Here is a 23,097-nt window from a genome sequence, read left to right as displayed (position 1 = left end):
AAAGCATATAAAACCACAAAAAACTGCCTTCCTCAAAACAGAATGTAGCCAAACATACTTTTAAAAAAATTGAAAAGGAAAGCTATACTATTCGGCTTCAGACACTGCACGCCAAACTTCTGCAAGGAAACATTTTCCCTGAGTTATAAATAGCTGAAAATAGGCGTTTATTATAGAAAACCCTATTAACCCTTAATTAGCACAGCATAATCTTCTTAATATAACCATAAATGCAATGAAGCTAAATAAACGCACTTTCTTCAGCTTTGTCACTGCTTCAGAACTTCTAGTACAGCTGCTGATGTTCCTTCAGCTTTTCAAAAGTAATTAAAAGGACCTAAAAATAAGGGAGACAAGCAAGGATGAAGTTCTGCTTTCCATTTCCACAAGGTGGTGGTCTGGCACAGAAGACAACTGTGCAAAGATAGCTAGAACCACCCTGCAAAAGGAAGAAATGTTCCGGGAGAAGGTTTTTAAACTAGGATCAACAGGGAGGTGGCATTGTAACTACATAGGTGTATGTGCATGGACAAAATGCCTAAAAACTGGGAGAAGACTCTGAGATAAATAATACAGTTGCTGGAATAAGAACAAAGAAAACAGTGGTCAACCTTCTAAACATACAGAAGCCTCTAAACTTTACAAGACATAGAGGAAATAAACAGGAAGAAATTAAAATGTTAGTACATAAATAATAATCGAAGTGGCATTGCAGAGACCTGTTTATACAGTTCACACTACTGGAAGACAGATATAAAAGATACTCATTCCTAAGTTAATTAGGGGAAAAAGAAGGAGACTCACCAAAGAGATGTAAGAAAGGTATACTGATATTCAGAAAACAGTGGGACACAGACTTGATGATTGTTCCTAGATAAATGGGAGGAAGATTGATTCTCCTGATAGTTTACTATACCAAATCAGGATAAGCAGAAAAATGCAAACATTTAAGGGTGATATCTACTTCTAGACTGGAGAAGTAAGAATCTTCTATTTTGTACTGTACTTCAGATTGGAAGAGAAAGCGGGAGGATAGAAACTGCGAGAAGATAGAAACTGCAAACAAATGTTTGTTGGACATAACATTTTAACACAGTAGATAACACAATTTCTGGAGTCTCTTGAGACAGCAGAAACTATCTTCTGCCCATCCTGTATCATACATGTAACAAGTACCCATCACAGAACTTCTGTCACATGTTGCTAACATGACCGTTGGGAGAATAGTAGCCCAGCACAGGCCACTACCAGCAAATAAATGTCATCAACTTTTGAAAGACTTTTAGTAAGTAAGTTATTTTTATGATACTATTAAGTATTTTTATCGCTGTCTTGAATGACAGAATAGAAATTCCACAATCGAAGCAATTGCAAGCACACTGGATAACAAGATTAGAATTCAAAATTCCCCTAACACACTTGTGAAATAAGTATGGTATGTTTCAATAAAGACAATACATAACATAACACTTAGGATCACAGAATCATAGAATGGTAAGGTTGGAAGGGACCTCTGGAGATCATCTAGTCCAACCCTCTGCATCGCACATACAGGGATTGAACCCGCAACCTTGGTATTAGCAGCACCACACTCTAACCAACTGAGCTAAACTTACCTTATTGTACCAGGTATTGATGCTCTCAAGGGAAAAAAAAGAAATGAAATGGCAATCCTAATTCTGGGATATAAACAGGGACATCATAGATCAGACACTAGCCTGACACTTGATGAGTAGAAATATTGTGTCTAGCTTTGGGATCCCTATATCAAGAAAGAATTGAATCAACAAGAGAACATCCATCAGAGGGCAGAATAGCTATCCACAAAGGTCAATGTGAAGCCACACCTATCCATAGGTATCCCGCAGGCAAACAGTGCAATTCTATCTGGCTCTTAAGCAGGTTATAGGAAAGCTTTAGAAAGCTCTTAACACTCCAGTAACCCCCCAGTGAAACAATACAAAACATTGATGTAAAATGGTTTTAAATTATTTAATCAAGATAAGATGTAAAGTTATCATTCGCACCACAAATATCTCCAATTCTAAACCCTTAGTTGTTCATCTTTCATATTTCTCTATTAAGGAGCTTGTTTTCTCAATATGCCATGAACAAGTCCAACAAAATCAATAAACAAATATTGACAAAAATTCAATATTAGCCAAAAGGTAAAATGCAAGTAAATCACTATAGAATGAAACTAGTTAAATGCAGAGATAAAATACCTGAAACAAATCACAGAACTGTTGATGTTGGAAGAGACCTCTGGATATTGGCTAGTCCAACCCCTCTGCTCAGAGCAGGATCAGCTAAAGCAGGTTGCTCGGGATCATGCCCACTCAAGTTTTGAATGTCTCTAAGGAGGGAGACTCCACAACCTCTCTGAGCAACCTGCCCCAGTATTTGACTGCCCTCCCAGTAAAAATATTTTTTCTTGCATTTAAATGGAGTTTTCTCTACTTCACTTTGGGCCCACTGCCTCTTCTATCACATGGCATCTCTGAGAACTGTTTGGCTTCATCTTTTTACTCCCCTCATCAGGTATGTATAAACACTGCTATGATCCCCCCAAGCTTTCTCTTCTTCAGGCTAAATAGTCCCAGCTCCCTCAGCCTTTCCTCATATGACAGGTGCTCAATCCACTAAATTTTGTGGCCTTTTGCTGGATCCACTCCAGTATGTCCACGTCTTTCTTGTGCTGGGGAGTAAACCCAAAACTACTACTTTAGTCTGCCTCTTTAAATTTAATTTGAATGTGCTTAGAAGTCTGCCAATATTTTTTATTAGAGGGCTTCTGCGAGCTCACGAAAGAGTAGTTGCTCAGACATATCAGGAAATTATCTGAGCTGACTAGGAATTCATTGTAAAGTAACAACTCTAACATTTCTCCTGTCATTTCCATTAATTATGAAATTTTAATATAATCTACCTGTACAGTTATGAAACTGTTGTAAGGTTGTTTATAAGAAAATACAAGTCATTCATATGAAAACAGAAGAAATAATTGTAAACACAGGGGAAATTCAGCTGAACTACAAATGTTTAAGCTGCTAGAGTGGCCAGTTCTTCAACTTAGCCCTGCTCATAAAAAGGGCACAGATGATACTAACTAATAATGAGAAAAATCTACAGCTTTTATTTAGAAAATACAAATGAATAGTTTGAAAAAGAATTCTATCAGGTGAGTGGAAGTTTAATGAACTGACAGTTCAAAAGGTAAAAAATGACATGAATAGGGAATCCTCTCAAGCTTGTAAAAATATTACAGTATTAAGAATATAATATTCTTAAAACAAAACTACAAAGTTCAAGTCACACTCCAATCTACACTACTCATGAACATATGATTATAGATTAAAAAAAGCAAAACACCATCTATATATTACTATATCTTTTGGTAAATGCCTTAGTATCAGACTTCCAAAGCTACAGAAGAAAAGATTAAGATTGATACTTAGCTCAAAGTTAAGTTACCTCAGCTCATTTCTGTTTTCACCCTTCTTTGCCGATATGGTTCCCAGTCTATCCTGCTGCTGCTTTTCACCTTTGCCTCAAACCTCTTCCTCGTAAGATATTCATCTACAACCCTGAGAATTTGGAAGACAGGTAAAATACACAGGAGAGAGGAAGTAACATTCTCTCTTGCAGCAGATTGTTTCAATCCAAAACACATCCTCATCAACTGCTATTTTACAACCTTATACAATAGCCACTTTTTAGGTATAGAAAGGTAACACGTAGCACGTATTTAAGCAGTATCAGTTCAATGAAGAGGTTTCTTATTTCTGTTTCAGGCCCCTCTTCAAAGCAATTCATACGTCTCTGTCCTTTGCCCAAGCTATTAATTCAGAAGCAATTCAGATCAACTGAATTCTTGCCTCTTGTTTCCAACTAACTCTTCTGTAAACATACCATTCACACGTCAGTTTGTGAAGTGGGAGTAAGAAAAATCCTCAGAAAACAGATGTTACTTCTTGTCCTCCCATCAGCTTTACTCATAGTTCTGTTACAGTAATGTAGTCTCCATGTGAGGGTCCTGAGGGCTCCTCTAGGTCTTAATGGCCCTGATCACCCTCACCCCGGAACCTCTCCCCACACTTCTGCCCCTTGACACAAGGTCCAACTGACTTTCTAGCGTGACCTCCCTCTTCAGTATGGACCTGCCTGGCGGTCTCTAGGCTGTGGCTGACCCTGATGCCCCCCCCCAGTGGGCCTAATCCTCACCTTGACTCACTGACCTACACTCCCAGCTCAACCTTGGACCTGCCTTATTACCACAAATTTGCCTGATGATCTGGACTCTTAGCTGAACCTGGCTACCATCCACATTCCTTCCCTGGTCAGTTCACTGGGATACCGCAGGACCAGGCTCTACTCTGTTCACCCTTGGCTCCCCTCCCTTAGGGAGCAGCGGGCCCTTGATGCTCCCTGATAATCAAACAGACATAAATCTCTCTGACATCCAGCTCAGATATATACCCCTCAAGCATTTCTTTACTCCAAGTGGTTATATATATTGGGAGTAGAATGGAGCCTACTTTCTTCTTTGCCTTCTTCTGTCAGTAGTATCTAAACAGAAAGTTTAAAGTGACAGTTTCTAATGGCTGTCCCTTAAGTATAAGTTTTTTGATGGAGATCAGTAATGTCACATGCTCCAGATTAGGCCAGAAGCAGTTGTAAGGTACTCTTGAAAGTTATTGTTTTGTACATTCACTCTATCTGATCCTGCTGCATCATTTCCTTATGTAGTGGGGGATACAGTGATCAGCCGCTATAAGAATAATCCCAACGGATAATGTGTCCAAGCAACAAACAACAGTCTTTTTACAATCACAGGCTTTTGACAAGAAAAAGCACACCAAACTTCCATCTAATACTGAAAGAGTTCTGTCTGTTCCACAAATACAAGTCCACCCATAAAACAGCAAATTGAGGCACAACACGCATTTGTATTAAATCACTTCCTGCTAAGAGAATCACACAAGTATTACTAAGCGCACAAGCTGATTTCCCAGCATGATACCTCCCAGGTCTTAGTAATATGCAACAAGAGACCTCACGTATTAACAAATCAAATAAGCAACTCCTTTCTATATGGAAGTGCATTTCTGTCAGGCCAAACACAAAATAACACTTTCCATAAGCACTACAGAGTTAATAAATCAATACAATCTCTGTCTGCAGGAGTCAAACAGAGGGAATACGAGAAGGAATTCCTCACTTCTCAGGGTATTTTTCTTTGTACTAGATCAGAAGAGGTCAACTCTCACATTTCACTTTGTGTGAAACACCTGCTGAATATTGTTTTCTTTGAGTTGGAGTTTACTCTTTCACTTATAGTGCATGTGCTTAGCTGCTCAGAGATGCAAACAAAACCTGCAGGTGCCTCCAACACATAAATTGCCTCATATAACCAATTCAAGTGAACTCAGCTTGAACTATGAATACACATAAACTGAAATCCTGACTCTTTCCTTTTTGTTTAATTGAAAAGATAGTCCTATATTTGAATACTGTTTGGAGGTGTCTATTTTCATTTTTATTTTAAAAGAATCATAGTAAGTTCTAATAGTTTATTTATCCACATGAAAGCTTGAAAGTTATTTATGTTGTTCTTCTTCCATCACATCAAAGACCAAACTGACATTCATTGTTATACTATTCCTCATTTTCTTTCTTTCTTTAGGAAGTGCCAAGTTTGGAATTAACAAACATTGTTAAAGTTTCCTTTTTTTTTTTTTTTTTTTTTTAATCATGTTATGGCTTTGGAATACATTCTGAAACTATTTCTCTTAGTTAAACAAATTACATAGGCTGCCATACTTATTTTGCAACAACATTATCATGCATTTCTTTATAACTATTTCAGTTTTTTTATAAACTGGCCTTTTTTTCAGATTTCTCCACTATTTGAAGTGAGCACAGAAGGTAATAATATACCTTTCTGGATTAAAGAGCAACACTGAACTACTACACCAAGCATGTGTTTTTCCCAGTAACAGTATAAAAAACAATGAATTGCTCCCCTATAATTGCTAACTTTTTAAAGACTTTTGAACTGTATCTAAACAGATTAGCTAAAATTCTATCATAGCCTACACCTTTTGGTTACCTGCTCTGTGATACCATGGTCACTTTCAAAGAACATAAGCTTGCAGTTCAGTTTGAAAGAAGACTAAGTATTTACTACAGCTGAAGATAAAGCTGCAGTGGTATCTGTCTCCTCCCATCCTTCACTATTTTAAAAGCCAAAATCTAATACTAAAGTACCATCATTCCAGGGTTTGGTTCAGATGATGTCCTTGCACTAAAAGTTTTCATATACTTCCTTCAACTCCACAGACTGTGCAAAGCAGAGAAAACAGTGAAATGACAGAACAGAATTTAACTGATGGTTATATCTCAAATACACAGAAATGGTTATGCTGATAGAAGGTTAACAAAACCTAAATTTCCCAGCCTAAATAATGGCAAAACCTATTAAAAAATCTATTAAAACCCACTAAAACTGCCTATTCAAAGCATAAATATTTATGATAAAACATATTACTACTTATGATAAAACATATGATTATTACATAAAATACAATTATTAATATTGCCCCAAATATTAGATATATATATATTCAGGGGAAATTTATATATAAAGCATAAATAAATTTGTAGATGTATTATTAATTTACACATTTTAATATTTTAGAACCTTATTCTTCTTCATATATGCTGATATCTTTAAAATATAAAGTCCATGAAACTATACTGGTAAATATGTAAAAATGAACATGATGTTAAGATAGCTCCAGATTCCTAGAAGTATTTTTCTTTAGTAAACAAAGACAAGAAATGTGAACACCGTGAATTATATATAGTCACACATTTTAAATTTTAAAAATCAAAATCTTGACAGTTCATGCTCTATTATAACTATACTGCAAAGGACAACGACCTGTCACACAAACATTTCTGGTGGTCATGGCTTAAGATTTGCCAAATGAAAGCGAGTAGATCAGAAAATTCTACAGACTGATGCAGGCCATTGACACTGCTGCTTTGACAGACAGCCATGAAAAAATGAAATCTTAGAAACTGTCCTCTGAATGGAGATACAGTGTAACAGACAAAGCAGATCTCCACTGAAGCTAGTTCTAGAAGCAACTGCAGACCATGTCCAATTCCCTACCTCTGACATTGGATGTTCTGAAAAAAGTAGGAGCATTAGAGCACAAAACTCAGAAGGTTAAAACCAACCCCAAAGACTGTTTCCTTTGAAAACAAAGAAACTGCTTCCCTGACATTCATGCATGTATTTTACTTAACGTTCTTGATAACCTCGAGTCCATCAAATAACAGCCTCCTGGATGATTCTGAACTTGATAATTTGGCTTGTCAGTTTCTACATAATATTTGTTCCTATTTTCTACAAATGTGTAATTGCAGAGATTTGAATACAAGTGTAAACAATAGCTAACAGTTCACACAACCTAAAAGCAGACCGGCTTGTGCTGTAGTCACAGATGATTTTGGATAAGCTGCAAAATAATGATTAAGAGAATTTATTACTAGAGTCAGGTGAGAGCAGAGGCATGGACAATCACAGTTTTACCTGTGTTACAACAGAATCACTGATAATAAAAGGTACTAGAAGCCTCTGTTGTTAGTAAGATCCCAACACAGCTAGCCACTCTGGCAAAAATTAAAAATGTATTTTCAAGATATGGTGTATACATTATCTTTTTTCTATTTCCCTAAATGCTTCTCTTGGCTAACAAGCAACATTTCTCCATTAACCAAGTTGATTTTCAGCCAACTCACTTTCATCCATATCCCTATCTTGGTCAAAGTCTGGAAAAGCAATTATACTCTGCCATCTGGGTTGGATGAAAAGGATACAGAGAACTGAGATCAACAGCATATTGATGACACTGGAGCCAAAACCTCCCACATTTTCCTTTACTATTATTTATGGTAATAGTATTATGGTGCGTATGGTGTATGGTGTTTTACAGGCAAGACTAAAGACAGAATTCTAGAAGGCAGAAAGAATGATGTTTTTCCATACACATTGAAAAAGCAGAGGCATGATCATCCTTACAAGACCAACATGTGAAAGTAATTTGCCCTTTACAATGCTTTGGGATATCAGTGGGGAAAAAATGAATACACTGAAGAATCAGTTCATCCATCCTATTAGATACGCCTTGGTAAATACTTCATTGTCAACAGAAGTGAGTATTATAAATAGATCTTCTAGAATCAAAGAATCAAAGATTTTCAATTATTTCTTTCATCAAAATCAGTGTGTCATAAACGAGAGCCTAAAAGACCAAGGAAATTTTTCATTCAAGCACAACTGGCCCATCACTACATTTTCCAAAGCTCTCTTTCCAAAAAACACCAATAAAAAAGACAGTAGTTTAACGGTTATTTTTATTTTGGTAAGAACTAAATTTATAAAGCTCCTCTTTAGAAAAATAGCATCTGCAAAGTGTCACCACAATAATTTCCCAGTAGTAGGGAAGACATTATGGTATCTTGAATGTTACACTATGCTTAATGTTATAAAACATGTTCCATTTTCACAATGGAATCAGTCAAATATGAGTACATTTAGAAAGTAACACTTTCTGCCATTGAATTGATAATAATTTAAGCTATTTAAAATTTTCCTTATTTAAAATCTAGAAATAAAGACAGACAGGAAGCCTTATTTTTAAATAAAAATTTTTAATTTTTTATCAGTTTTCATGAGCTTATTAAAAAGTACACAGATTAGAACGATATACCTTAGTAAAGATATCCATACTGTATTTGAGGCTTCTGATAGACTGATTCAATTTCCAATTTATTAAATTAAATAGTTCTGGGTAATAAGCTGTGCAATAGATGAGAAAAAAATGTGCATTTTTGTAAAACTGATAACAAGATCAGTGGGTTAGTGTTAACCAAGTGTAAAATTTGTCAAATATATCTAACAGTATTATCATTAGTTACACTTGCATCTTACTATGAAAACTAATTGCAACAATCATGGCCAAAAGATTTTTCTAAAGTTCATTAATAGATAATAATAATTAGAGACTAAATGGTAACCTAGTCATACCACCCACTAAGTTCAGAATGTTCTGAAATGTCCTTAACGGCAAGATTCAACTGGAGTTTAAGACATTTGACCTTATGTTTATACATATAAACCTCTACAGGTGTGCTAGGTGTCCCATTACAATCAGTGTATATATTGGTATATTCTTAAGGTTTCTAAAACACAGCACACAGGATTGTGCCTTTTTGGCAGCTGGAGGCCAAGATATACCAGGGCATCTTAAACAAGATTGGCAATGAAGTGTGGGCAGCTGAATCAAGTCATTTTTCAGCACTGTCAGTGTTGGACCAAGAGCCTCAGAAACAACTAAGCTGAGCAGCAAGGGTACAATTCAGTTGGCTAATTATAGTCATCTCAACACTTTTGAGATGCATCCCACTGGGCTTCCAGCTACCAGTCCAGAGAATACAGATCTCAAAGATCCTGTGTGGTATTCTGCAAGCCCTGTTAGCTATTTCATTTACCCTAGAGTATCTCAAGTGGCACCAGACAATTATGCTTAGGCAACTGAATCAAGTCCCAAATATCAGAAAATTACAGAGAGACAAAAGACAATTCCCAATCACCAGTAGATTCTTCTCTGTATAGGCAACAGCTAGCTGGCTTACTAGCTTAATTTTCCATCTTCTTCATACCACTCACGCAGAAATGAGACACAGCAGGGCCAAGGAACTTGCCCATCCTCTCTCTTTTTTATCTGATAAATTCTTCATACAAGCTGTTTTGCTTTGCATGACACCAACATGTTCAATTCATATTACGTTTCCAGGCTTTTAAAAAATCAGTTGTGATTAGCCATGGATTCTGTTAAATCTTTTTCCTAATCCCAGCATTCCACATGATATACCTTCATCACTTAGCTTGCTCACCCATTTCTCACATACTAACACCTATATTTAATCTCATCTTAAATGCTTACATTAAAAGTAAACCCTAAAGCCACATACAGTTCCTTTCCAGATGCTGCTGTTGAATTATTTCCCTATGGGTTTCACCTAACATTCCACTAACGTCCTCTGGCGCTTCAGTCTACATCTCATGGATTCAAAGCTTTTATATTTTTTTTCCAAGAAACTCATAAACTAACACCTTTATTCTCATACAAAACAACTAACATCTGTGGACAAAAAAACAGCCAAACAAAGAATAAATGTCTACCCAGCTCAATTTTCTTACCAATACACCTTTTAGCAGTTTTTGCATGCAATAAATCTATCTTTTCATAGTAAGAACTATTGAGAAGCATTCTCTCATAAGGATATTTAATCCAAATAATAAATTCACATGCAATATAACAATTAAATTACATTCATTTACACTAAATCATAAAATAAATCTATTTGACACAAGAATTATCTAAAAATGTATCAGCTAAAACAATGTCCCACAGAAAGCATAATTTTCTTCACATCACCTGCAGCTTCTTTTTCACATTTTGCAGCATCAGAATTTTGTCCCAAAGTATGATCAAAATCTTTACTGTCAATTACTATATCTAGTCCTGTAAAAGTCTAAAAAACATGAGCTGATCATTTCCAACTGTAATACCTTATGATGAAAAAGCAACACTTAAAACTATCCCTGAAAGTATTTTACTGAAATGTAAATCATGCATTTATCAGTTTTCTGACATAAGGTTTATATGCCTTCAGAGTGAGAGATTGATGAAAGGACTGAGAAAGTTTGAAAACAAAAGTCTGTATGTGATTCATAATATCCTGTTTAACAAACTCTTGACTCTCCATTACAATCTACGTTACTAGCAACATATTACAGGATATAAAAGACTTTTATCTCCACTGCATTGCTTAGTTTCAAGGTTTGTACAGTGTTTTGACATTTCTACCCAAAAAGGGCTATACAAATTTGAACCACTAATAAAGCAGTAATAAAATATTTCCCTTTTGCAGAAGAGCCAAAATGCTGTATTAGTTTTGCTGGTATTTAAAATAGCACAGTATGAAAGCCTGATTTCGATCATGGACCTATAGGCTTTACACTACATGCTCTTACCTCACAAATTCCAAATAAGCCAATAAAACTTTTCCCAGAGTTACAACATTTTGTTGCTTTTCTATGCGAGTTTTTCTATGTGACAGAAGATGGACGGACTAGATAGCCAAAGGGAACCTTTCCATATAAATTTGCATCTGATAGCTTTCCTTTTTCAAGTCTTAAAATCAGTATTTTTCTGTGCCACTATTTTCTCAAGATCCGTTAACTGATGAGCCTTACTTTCCACAAACAGCTGACTGCTCAGTTTTTCATTACATTTGAGAACATCAAGGTCCACATATGCATTATGATGTGCACTAGTAGACAGTGTAAGACGGTACACATGGTAAGGTGAACAAGTTCACAATAGCACAAAACATCTTTAGTATATTTTTTTCTCTTTTGCACAGCATATAAGTTTTCAAATATGCATTTGGGGAAAAAGAACAATGTTGAAGAAAAGAGTTGATCTTTGTTAAATGAATGAAGGAGCTAAAGGACAGAAGAGAATTCAACACGGCCTGAGTACTAAATAACTACCTTTCTGAAGTCCCCCATCACTTCTTTAAATGTAACTCCTTTCACAGTTGACACATCAAAGGCTCTCAGTAACTTTCAATTTCTGAAATTTCAGAAAATAGGCACCTTAGTTAAATGCCTCAAATATTTATGTTGTGAAAGAGCAGAGGTGACAAACTCCTATCAGCTTTATATCTAGACTGCATTTTTACTGCACCAATTTCTCTTTGCATGATATTCACAGAGATACTGAAATCAACCACATTTTCACAACCAACTGAATCTTTCAACCTCTATGCTGTGAGAACTAGAGCCATCATATTCCTCTGAAAGATGAAAAAACTCCTAGCATTAAAACGTAGAGGAAATGAGTGTAACCTCATTCTAGGTACCCAGGATTCTACCCTCTTTCAGAGAAATTCATCTGAGAAACCATGGCTGATCCAAGCCACTATAGAGACTACTGCCGTTACTATTTATTAGTCTCCTAATCGGATATTTCAAAAATAAAAAAATGTGGTTAAATAGCATGCAGTTAACATTAAATAAACAGGCAGCAGTAAGTATTTTGCTTTATGAAAGCTTTTGTGTCTTACCAATTGTCAAGTCTTCTAATAGATAAAACTTTGTGAAATTACCTTAACCAAACTAGGGCACCTAAGATGCTAGAAGGTCCAGAAGTTGTAAGTGAAATCTTTAGTAAGAACGAAATCTGAGCTAATGAATATATTCCCATTTATTTTGGTAGGAACTAAATTTGGATCTAGTTAACCTTAGGCAAGTCGCTTATCTTCATCCTCAGCCAAGGCAATGAGAAAATGTAGTAAGAAGAATGATCTCAAGATATTTGATTTTCAGTACAATGATGTGAAACATGGAGAATCTGAAATTAATCTTTCTCTTTGAGCTGGTAAGTGAGGAAATGAACATCACTGTGCCCATATGTAGTCTTTGAAGGAGGTGGAGGTGGGACAAGTCAAAAACAGGATCTCACCAAAAAACAGATGTTGGGTCTGAGTAGAAATTTCCTGTGTATTTTTTTTTTAATTCCCAAATTTGCAGAGCAAGATCTGTAAAATCCTTTACAACATTTCCAGCTGCAATATAAAGTACTAAACCCCTATAAAAATCCAAATATACATAAATCTGTATCTGTTAAGAATTTTCAATTATCTTTCCACTATTTACAATCCAATGGCATAAAAGAACTAAAAGTCAATGACTCCATTCAGGTCTAACTTTCACTTTATTATCAGCCTTTTAACTTCCAACACCGTCTGGCAACTTTAGCGCACTTACTGCTTAGTCTTTTGTTTCTTTCCCTCTTCAATATTCCACCCTCCAATGTTCTTGAGCTCTTATCCCATAGCATGAAGACTCTCTGGCTAAAAAATCACAATGAAACTACTGACTTGATCTGCTACAGAGAAAACTCTTCTTGACTTCAAAGGAAATATTAGAAGAGCTCAGCAATGAACTATTAAATTTAGTGGGAACATCACTTTCCATCTCCAGAGCAATCATGAAACAACATAGCATGCTGATACAAACCTAAATAGTTTAAAATTTAATTTCTAAATTGGTCTTAACTTTCTAGTGATCCTTTTTACTTTATTCATCTATCTATTTTTGCTGTTTGAGTACCCTTGTATGCTCTATATCTTGTGAGTATTAAGAAAATAAATGTTGCTTGGGAATGCAACAATCCTTTAAAAAGTTAAGAAATCCAAATTTCTGCAATATAAAGTTCAGGAAATCTGGCTTCTTTTTTCTCTTTAGAAAATACACTTTATTATGCTATTTTCAGTAGATAGACTGTATTTATTATGTATTGTAATTGTCTTAATAACCTAATACATTTACAGTATCTTTGCCAGTAGATTGCTAAAGTACTTCTTAAACTAAATAAACAAAAATAACCTAAATGCTTACTTAACAGACTGCTGGTGTGATCTTACATACCACTTCTCACATATTTCTAGGAAACTGAGGCAGGGAGAGGAAAGACAGCTGGATTTTGATTTTTTTAAGAAAATATGGTACAATTTTTGGAAATGACAGTAAAAAAGAAACAAGCACATAAACCATTTGTCTATGTTAAAATAAATGTGAATTTGTTCCTGGAATATGTAATTACGTGGAGATAAAAGAATATGAAATGTAGCATGCGTCAAATCAACCACTCTGAGGTGTAGCTCAAAGTTCAAATATAAGACATGTCTTTTCATCCTAAATAGTATGATACCATATGCCTCATTTTTATGCTGTAATTTGAATCAAGCACTAACCTTTGAACACAAGAAGTGGCTAACACAAATACACATAAACTTGTCAAATGGACTTCATTTTTATTGTTATTTTTGATTTACTTTAATAATAAATTTGACAGATTGTTAACATATGGTTACAAACATGATAGTGTATTATAAAATCTAAATGACCAATTTAGAACTACAGAATTAAGACAATGGTATCTGTCTCCTACTCCAAGTTCGGCAGCTAGTGAGGAGATCAGGGAATTTTAAGCTGTGGGTAAGAGACTATATTATCCTGTGCATGTTACATCCAAATTCTTAAAAACATTTAGGCATATAGTATATAAACCAGTGAGATCTAGTCGCTGAAACAAAGTTAGCTGTCTAAATTGGAGGACTTGAGTTTTTGTTCAATTAACATAAAAGCTACATATTTAGCATGAAGATTGTGTCCCTCTATAGTTACAGAACTGCCAATGTGCTGTCCAATGGTGACCACTGTGCTTTCCAATGGTCACATACCAAACGACTGCTAATAATTCTGGGTAGTACATTTTACAGGATAGCCTAAATCTGTGATAGCAAGCCTACAAGACAACATCACTCACATCAGCATTATTTCGATTTACTCCCCCAGGAGTCAGAGCCATATCCAACAGAACAAGAAACTAGAGTTTTGTCTTTGACTCACAGAATCACAGAATGGTTGAGGTTGGAAGGGACCTCTGGAGATCATCTAGTACAACTCCTCTGCTCAAGCAGGGTCACCTAGAGCTTGTTAAACAGGAGGATTACAACCAGGTGGATTTTGAATATCCCCAGAGATGGAAACTCCACAACCTCTCTGGGCAACCTGTTCCGCTGCTCTGTCACTCTAACAGTAAAGAAGTTTTTCCTCATACTCAGGTGGAACTTCCTGTGGTTCAGTTTGTGCCCATTGCCTCCTGTCCTGTCGCTGGGCACCACTTGAAGAGAATCCAGCCCCATCCTCTTGACACCCTCCCTTAAGGCATTTGTAAACATTGATAAAATGCCCTCTCAGTCTTTTCTTCTCCAGGCCAAACAGTCCCAGCTCTCACAGCCTTTCCTCATAGGGGAGGTGCTTCAGTCCTCTGATCATCTTTGTAGCCCTACGCTGGACTCTCTCCAGTAGCTCCATGTCTCTCTTGCACTGGGGAGCCCGGAACTGCACACAGGACTTGAGATGAGGCCTCCCCAGGGCTGAGTAGAGGGGCAGGATCACCTCCCTCGACTCGCTGGCAACATTCTTCCTAATGCACCCCAGGAGACCATTGGCCTTCTTGGCCACAAGGGCACATTGCTGGCTCATGGTCAACTTGTTGTCCACCAGGACTCCCAGGTCCTTCTCTGCAGAGTTGTTCTCCAAAAGGTCAGCTCCCAGCCTGTACTGATGCATGGGGTTATTCCTCCCTAGGTGCAGGACCTTGCACTTGTCTTTGTTGAACTTCATGAGGTTCCTCTCAGCCCAGCTCTCCAGCCTGTCCAGGTCTCTCTAAACGGCAGCACAGCCCTCAGGTGTATCAGCCACTCCTCCCAGCTTGGCATCATCAGCAAACTTGCAGAGGAGGCACTCTGTCCCCTCATCCAGGCCATTGAGGAATAAGTTGAACAGACTGGACCCAGTACTGAGCCCTGGGGGATGCCGCTAGCTGCAGGCTTCCAACTAGACTGTACCACTGAGCACAACTCTCTGAGCTCTGCTTTTCAGCCAGTTCTCAATCCACCTCACTGTCCACTCATCTAACCCACACTGCGTGAGCTTACCTATGAGGATGTTATGAGAGACAGGGTTGAAGGCCTTGCTGAAGTCAAGCTAGACAACATCCAAACTGCTCTCCCCTCATCTACCCAGCCAGTCATCCCCTCATAGAAGGCTATCAGATTGGTTAAGCAGGATTTCCCCAGGGTGAATCCATGCTGACTACTCCTGATCACCTTCTTATCCTCCACATGCTTACAGATGACATCCAGGATGAGCTGTTCCATCACCTCTCCAGGGATGGAGGTGAGGCTGACTGACCTATAGATGCCTGGATCCTCCTTCTTGTTCTTTTTGAAGACTGGAGTGACACTGTCTTTCTTCCAGTCTTCCAGGCATCTCTCCAGTTCTCCATGACCTTTCCAAGATTATGGACAGTGGCCTAGCAACAACATCCACCAGCTCCCTCAGTACTCACAAGTGCATCCCATTGGGGCCCATGGATTTGTGGGTTTAAAGTTTGCCTAAATCTAAATTTGATCTCTAACTCAATCCTCCTCGATCAAGGGAAAATCTTCCCTTCTCCAGACTTTCTCCCTTGTCTGCAGGCTCTGTGATTCTTGAGGGCTGCCCTTAGCAGTAAAGAATGAAGCAAAGAAGGCATTCAGTAACTCTGCCTTCTCTGTATCTTTCGTCAACAGGGCACCCACCCCATTTAGCAGCAGAGCCACATTTTCCCCTGTCTTTTTTTTTGCTACTGACGTATTTGAAGAAGTCCTTGTTGTTGTCCTTAACATCCCTTGCCACATACAATTTCAAATACGCCTTAGCCTTTCCTGTCGCATCCCTGCATACTCTGACAGTGTTCCTGTATTCCTCTCAAGTGGCCTGTCCCTTCTTCCACATTCTGTATTCTTCCTTCTTCTGCTTGAGTTTTACCAGGAGCTCCTTACCATGCAGGGCCCCTGCCCCCTTTGCTTGACTTCTTACTCATAGGGATGAAATGACTCATATTTTCTTTGCTTGTACTAACTGTAGGTAGCCCTCACCAAACCAGATTAGCCCTAATATACTCACTTTATTACGTTGCCAGTTGTACATTTGAACACAGCTGTCCAAGAGAAAGATGATCATTATTTAGTTTTGTTTAGCCACTATCCTCTTGCAATGTAAAGCAGGATGCACTGATTTAAAGTGACATTGTTGACATTCTGTCCTTAACTAAATCAATTTTTTTCCAATGTACTATAAGCCATATGATGCAATCAAAAACAGGATTTGGAATTGCCTCTATTTTAAATAATTTGCAGGTCTAGTCTTACATTTCTTATTACATAAACTTTAAATTCTGTTAAGAATCCACTCATTCTTGCTACTGTGGGCGCCATATCAGAGTCCTATTTCTAAATCTAAACTATGTAAGTTATTTACCCTCATTACTTTTATTAGAAAGCTATTCAAGAATCTCATCACTTGAGATTTAGCTTTATTTCTACTCTATATTTAATATGTAGAAAGATTATATATTTTGCGTGTTTGTGTGCTAATTTTTTACAGCTCTTTCCTCTTCTCTTCTCCCTCCACACCCTTCCCCCAGGTCTTACCACTGGATATGGAACAAACAAAAGTCATCTTACATTTCATCTTCATTTTCCTCATCATTCTAGTGGTGCAAGACCTGAACTGTTCCAGCTGGAATTCAATTTTCTCAAACATGACTAATATGCCCCAGATAAGGTCTTTTGCAATGGCACTATGATAGGCGCCACACACTAACATTTCATTGTCTGAGTGAAAATACCTTATCTGATACATCCTAGAATTTCATTTTATTTTTTAACAGCTGTACTGTATTGGCAACTCACAGTTCTCCTATGATCTGTTAGTATTCCAAGGTTCCTCTCTTCTTCAATCACTTCTAACTGATAATCTCACAGTTTATAGTTTATAGCAGAAGTTTGGGTTATTAGTCTCCAAGTACCTAATCATTTTGTATTCTTGAATTTCATCCCAGTCTTTTACACCACTTCTTCAGCCATCCGGTTCTTCCTTGCTCTGTCCTCAGCATATTCCTAATCCATTAAAATTCCATTTTAATCTATGTGAAAATATAACATTAAATGTGCAGGATGGGTCCAATGTCAGTTGTTCTCAGAGCAGATCACCTTCCTGACAGAAGGCTGCCCCTTAACCAGAGCACAACAGCCAGCAGCTGATATGTGGCCTTCCTCCCTGCTGCTCAGCCCAACCTTTCTTCAAAACAGAAACACAGTATATACAACAAGTTGCAAGCAACCGCTATGTGTCACAATCAGTAGTAATCTTGATCACTGGAGGAATGTGCCTAACACTGCAATAATGTCCACTGCCATCTCCCCTTTAGGTAGATTCTACCCCACTTTACAGTTCTGATATAAACTCACAGCTTTAACAAATTCTAAAGTAGCACCCTATCAAAAGTACTCCTAAAGTCTACATATATGTGAACTAAGGCATTGCTTAAAAGTGTTTAGTCAAATTAATCAGACTTATTAATTAAAACTACGTACATTAAGGTAACACTACAGGGATGAATCTGAGCTAGGATTCCATTATATAAAAAGAACAAGAAATAAAGAAAATTGAGTAAGAAGATGAAGGTACTGCAACAGGAATAGGGTGCCCTATCAACTAGTCAAGTGTGCAATAGTTCATCTGTATAGTACAGAATTAATATACTAAATATGAATGAAATGAAAAACTAGAAAATTTTACTTATTTTCTGTCCAGTTGTTAGCCCAATTACCTTTCACTTTTCACTTTTCGTTTTCAATCATTTCATTCAAGAAAGCCCTGTGTTTTAAAGTTAAATAGAGCTGTAACAATCTTAAAAATTACTGGCTTCAGGAAGCAGGAAAATTAAGGGAAAACAAAGATCCACAACCTCTAGCTGCTCACTTTAGGCTCTACTGTTTTGCCTCAGATAAAGTTCCAGGTGATTTAACCTCGACTTTACAAATTACTCTGTATAGTATATAAACAAATTTATACACACTTGTTTTTTCAAATAAAATGGAATGATTTTACTTTTACAAGAGCACAGGCAGCGACCCTCTAATCACCTACATTTTACTTTGTGTTTAAATAAAGCTGAAAAATTTCATCAATGAAACTAACTCCCTGTTTTCATCAGATGTGAAAGCACTAAATTATTTCTGCAAAGCTGTTTTCATACTTTCCCCTTCCCCTATTTTATTTCTTTGTGTATCTGCAAAATTATAGTTACAATGTCCCTACAATTGTCTTGCATGTGCTAGTCAAAACAAAAAAAATTCACTTTTTATTGCCACCAATTGAGCTGCTATGGATTCTGCATCACATAGAGCAACTCTTTTTTTTTTTCCTAAACAGGACTGCAACACAACGCACTCAAGGATAAGGAAAATGTAACAGTTTAATTGCCTTACAGGCTGTTTTAGTGCCCATATGAGAAAAAATGGAACCTGAAACAGATTCTTGTAAAGAAGAAAAATTATTAAAATTATCTAATAAAAAATTACAGGGAGGTAATGCAGAAATTGATGTTAAAACACAAACTGCCCAAATCTAGACTTAATACGATTAGTGTCAGTGGTCTGAGTAGGCTGTGCAGCTTACAGTCACATCAATATTGACAGGAAAGATAAGCAGCAAATGGTCATGTTTGCTACTGTTACTGAGGAATACATTTTTCTGTATCTTTGCAGGAAGAAAAAAATGGTGATGAGAATGAAAGAAAATATAGTCACTGAAGGGCACTGTAAAAATGAGGCAAAACTTATAAGAATCCATTAAAATAAAGGTGGTTTATTCTTGACCTGTAAATTTCTGGGAAGGTATCACTGCTTGCCTTTAATTTCAAACCCTCTCTTTGCTACAATAGCCCCTGAACCTTTCAGATCCTCTGTTTGATAGAGGGCAGAGACTGATGCAGCTGAATGGGCAAATCAAGATATTTTGAAGGAATTTTTAAAAAAGTATCCACATCTTTTGAAAGAAAATGATGCACATAATGTTACTGAAAAGGACTGTGCTTTGCTTCATGCCTAATACATAGAAAGTCCTTTCATTCTATTTATTTATTTTTGCATGAGAAAAGGCTTCTCTGCATTTACAGAATCAGCCGAGGGAACTGCATTTGAACTTTCCGCAAAATTCATTGCTGAACAGACACCATGCTCAGGAAATTATAATAGCTGGAAATTGCAGTGCAGCTTACCTACACAAAGTTCTGCGTTCAAGACAATATTTTTTAAGGCTTGACAAATTGTATATCTACATCTCCAATATGCCTCTTCCATATGTGTAGCTTTTGAGATGTCAAGCCCAGATCATCTGAAGCAAAATTACAATGAACTATTACTAGCTTTCATGAGATTCAAAATATTACTTTTTGCATAATCTCTCCATCTCTGAAGTTATACTGCTACCTATAACGTCAGCATTTCAGTTGTTTGTGGTGGAGAAAAAATGGAAGATGTAGCCCAGGTATATCCAAAAGGTATAGAAACTAGAAGACAGATACAATGAACAGCAAATGCATTTTTAAGCCATGATTTTTAAATCAATTGTGTTCTAGACCTGGCTCATGGTTTTTGACAGTTGGCGTGCCTATTGATCACTGGAGTCTAACTCCAGTAAGAATAATAATTCAGGCACAATATGCCTTAAAAGTATATGCGCTATTACAGTAAAGTCAATCCCACGCTCCAAATGATTTCCTTCTTTGAAGCAGTTCATACTCCATATTGACATCTTCCTGAGATGTCCTTCCAGATCTATCCAGCCTCTCCCCAAAAGCTGGTGGCAGCTTTCTCTTTCCATCATCTCCTTCCACATGCTATGGTCCTTGTCTGCCTGCCTCATCTAACTCTTCTGCCACTCCCGTGTCTCCAGCCACTTCCCGCATCCGTTCACAGCTGACAGGCAAGAGGGCAGCAGTTACCTCTGTTCTCCCCTCTGCAGCAATCGCGTCGGTGCTAAGGGTACAGTAGGCCTGGAGGAGGATGAAACCACCCCGGAGGAGCAGGCGGCTCGGGCAGGCTCAGGCCGTCTCTGTGGAAGGATTAACACTGGAGCCTGAGAAACACCAACTGCAAGGAGCGAGAAGGGTGCTGTGTCCTTGCCAGCAGTTTTGCCATCCTATGATTTCACAACTTTTCTGCTTTTCACACACTGGATTATACTAGAAGGGGAGGGTGTACATGAGGGGATTTTTTTTTTTCTAAACTCTGCCTCATCCTTGCCCCTAGCTGCAGCAGGGAGGTGCCCACATGTGCTTACTAGTAGTCAGTTGTTTTCAGATCAGCTGTGCTTTAAAATATTGGATGAGAGAAGATCGAAACCGTGCAGGGGAGGGCAGAGCCCGGCGGGCGGCCGGGTGCCCCTCGCTTCTCTGCCCCGCTGCGGGCAGCCGCTGGGCCGGCGCCGGGCGAGGACCTGGCAGGGCTGCAGGGAGGGCCGCGGCGGCCACCCGCGCCCGGACACCACATGGCGGCTGCCGCGCCCCGGCTTCCCCCTAGCGGCAGCCGCAGCGCAGGCGGCGGGCTCCGTCCCGTCCCTTCACCCCCCGAGGCGCCGGCTGCCCGGCGGTACCTGCCCGGGGTGCAGAGCCGCCGCCGCCGGCTCGCCGATCCACAGCTGCTCCTTGAGGAGGTGCTGGTAGCTGAGGCAGTGCTTCAGCGCCGACGGAACCGTGCCCATGGCGCGGCGGCGGGGCGCCCGGCAGCCAGCCGCAAGGTCAGCGCATCCTCCCGGCCCGCGGCGGGGGGTGGGGGAGGGGGGGGGGCCGGCCGGCCCCGCGCCCGCCGCGCCGCGCCGCAGCCCCCGCCGCAGCCACTGGCTGCAGCGCGGCCCCGCGCCGCGCCTGTGATTGGCCGAGAGCGCGGGGACCCGCCGCGCCCGCATCCCCGCCTCGCCCGCTCCCGCCGCTGCCGCGCCAACGGCCACCCCGCGCCGCCAACGGCCGCCAACGGCCACCCCGCGCCGCCAACGGCCGCCAACGGCCGCCTCGCGCCGCCAACGGCAGGGCGGATCGGCCGAGGGCGGCTCGGCGGGCCCGACTTACCGCCGCTGAAAGGCTGGCGTCCCCCGCCTCGCCTCTCTGGGCGCGGGGGGCGCCTGGCAGGGGAAGCCCTGGCGGAGATGGGAGCCGGGAGCGCGGAGACGGCTTTGGTGGGGGGTGGCCAGCGCCACGGCACCTGCCGGTGCGGCGGGTACCCCCTGAGGAGACCGGGGGGCACGTGGGCTCTGGAGCAACAGGGAGCGCAGGAATAGGGGGAGCCACCCCTCCTAGCCCAGATTTCTGCTGAAACTGCGGGGGAATGGATATCCCAAGCTGTGCTTTAAAGTATTTCTGATGGCTTGGGGAAGGAGGGGGGCAAGGAAAAGGGCCAGGACTGCGGCAAGATCAAGGCGGCTCGCCTTTTTTGCATCGCAGGACTGCGCAAGCAATCTTGAATTAAAACCGTTCCAGTCCCTGGGTCGTGTGGGTGGCAGCAAACCTTTTACAAGGAGTTTTATATACACTCTTGCATTGATGCTTTTCATTTGTTTGGGTGGCAGAAGTGTAAACCATAGGAAAAGGCATACTCTTCACATTTTGACAGCTCCTTCAAAAGCAGCAGGTTGTATTTTGTCATCTCCTTCAGCAATCAGTGTTAGCCAATTTTCCAAGCTACTCTCAAGTGAAATACGGTATGCATTTGAAATTGTTCCTGAATCCTTCATTTTCCAGGGTATCACTAAATTCTTGTTAAATTCACTAACCTTTCGCTAGGCATTTTCTCTGCAAAAGATTATCAGGTTTATAGCCAAGTCTCCATCTCAGTCCTTTGCTAATAGGCATTATGCTCTTGAAGTACTGTCTTTTTTTACACTTTGAGTTTCAAGCTTGCTGTTCTGTGCATCTAAACCCTTCCCTTTTTTTCTGAGTGCCATTGTAAACAAAAACTGGATACTATTTGGATGGCTGGGATTAATTTTTTTTTTCTTTTTGAAGGTAACGACATCCCTTCAGAATTATTTAAAGTATCATTTTAAAATTTATTTTCAAATCTTTCTAGCAGGCATCTCTGCAATTTCAAAGCAGGGCACAGAAAAATACCATTGTATTTCCCCACTGACTGAGGTCTGAGACACTGGGTATATTTTTTTTCTCTTCTTCCAATAAAATATTTCTGTATTCAAAATTCCTACATTTTCAATTTGAGGTTCCATTAAGTATCCACTACATACTGCAGGTACTTTCTTTAGTCTTATTACCTGGAAAGCTAGGGATAAAATATACAAAGGCTGGAGATAAAATCAAGTCTTTCTTTTTAATTTCAGGTGAGCTTTTCTCCATATGAAGAGAAAAACATTTCATTGATGCACTTTTATGCATTTCTTATCTAATTGGTATTAGGACAAAAATGCTGTTAGGTGAGGAAGTTAGAGTATTTCTATGTATAAAGTATATCTCTCTCTCCTACTTACTTAGCCCATTCTCT

General features: G+C 39.1%; 1 protein-coding gene across 8 annotated transcripts in view; it reads right to left on the bottom strand.

Moving 5' to 3' along the window:
* HMGCLL1 (3-hydroxy-3-methylglutaryl-CoA lyase like 1) overlaps positions 1 to 21,735 on the bottom strand; it is an 89,457-nt gene extending 67,722 nt beyond the window's left edge. For 6 of the 8 annotated variants that reach the window (XR_009958026.1, XR_009958025.1, XR_009958024.1 and 3 more), the window contains exon 1: positions 21,203 to 21,357. Coding sequence is in view for 3 of the 8 variants with exons in the window: in XM_062572915.1 (XP_062428899.1) it covers positions 21,203 to 21,310 (108 nt within the window). In the remaining 5 variants the exon portion in view is untranslated. Of the gene's footprint in view, positions 1 to 20,552; positions 20,625 to 21,202; positions 21,358 to 21,674 lie in introns of those variants that run through there. The other 2 variants (XM_062572920.1, XM_062572919.1) reach the window with 2 other exon arrangements.
* Positions 21,736 to 23,097: the final 1,362 nt, after the last annotated feature.

Source organism: Rhea pennata, chromosome 3, assembly GCF_028389875.1.
Source record: "Rhea pennata isolate bPtePen1 chromosome 3, bPtePen1.pri, whole genome shotgun sequence".
Taxonomy (NCBI): Eukaryota; Metazoa; Chordata; class Aves; order Rheiformes; family Rheidae; genus Rhea; species Rhea pennata.
This window is presented reverse-complemented; position numbering and strand designations above follow the sequence as displayed.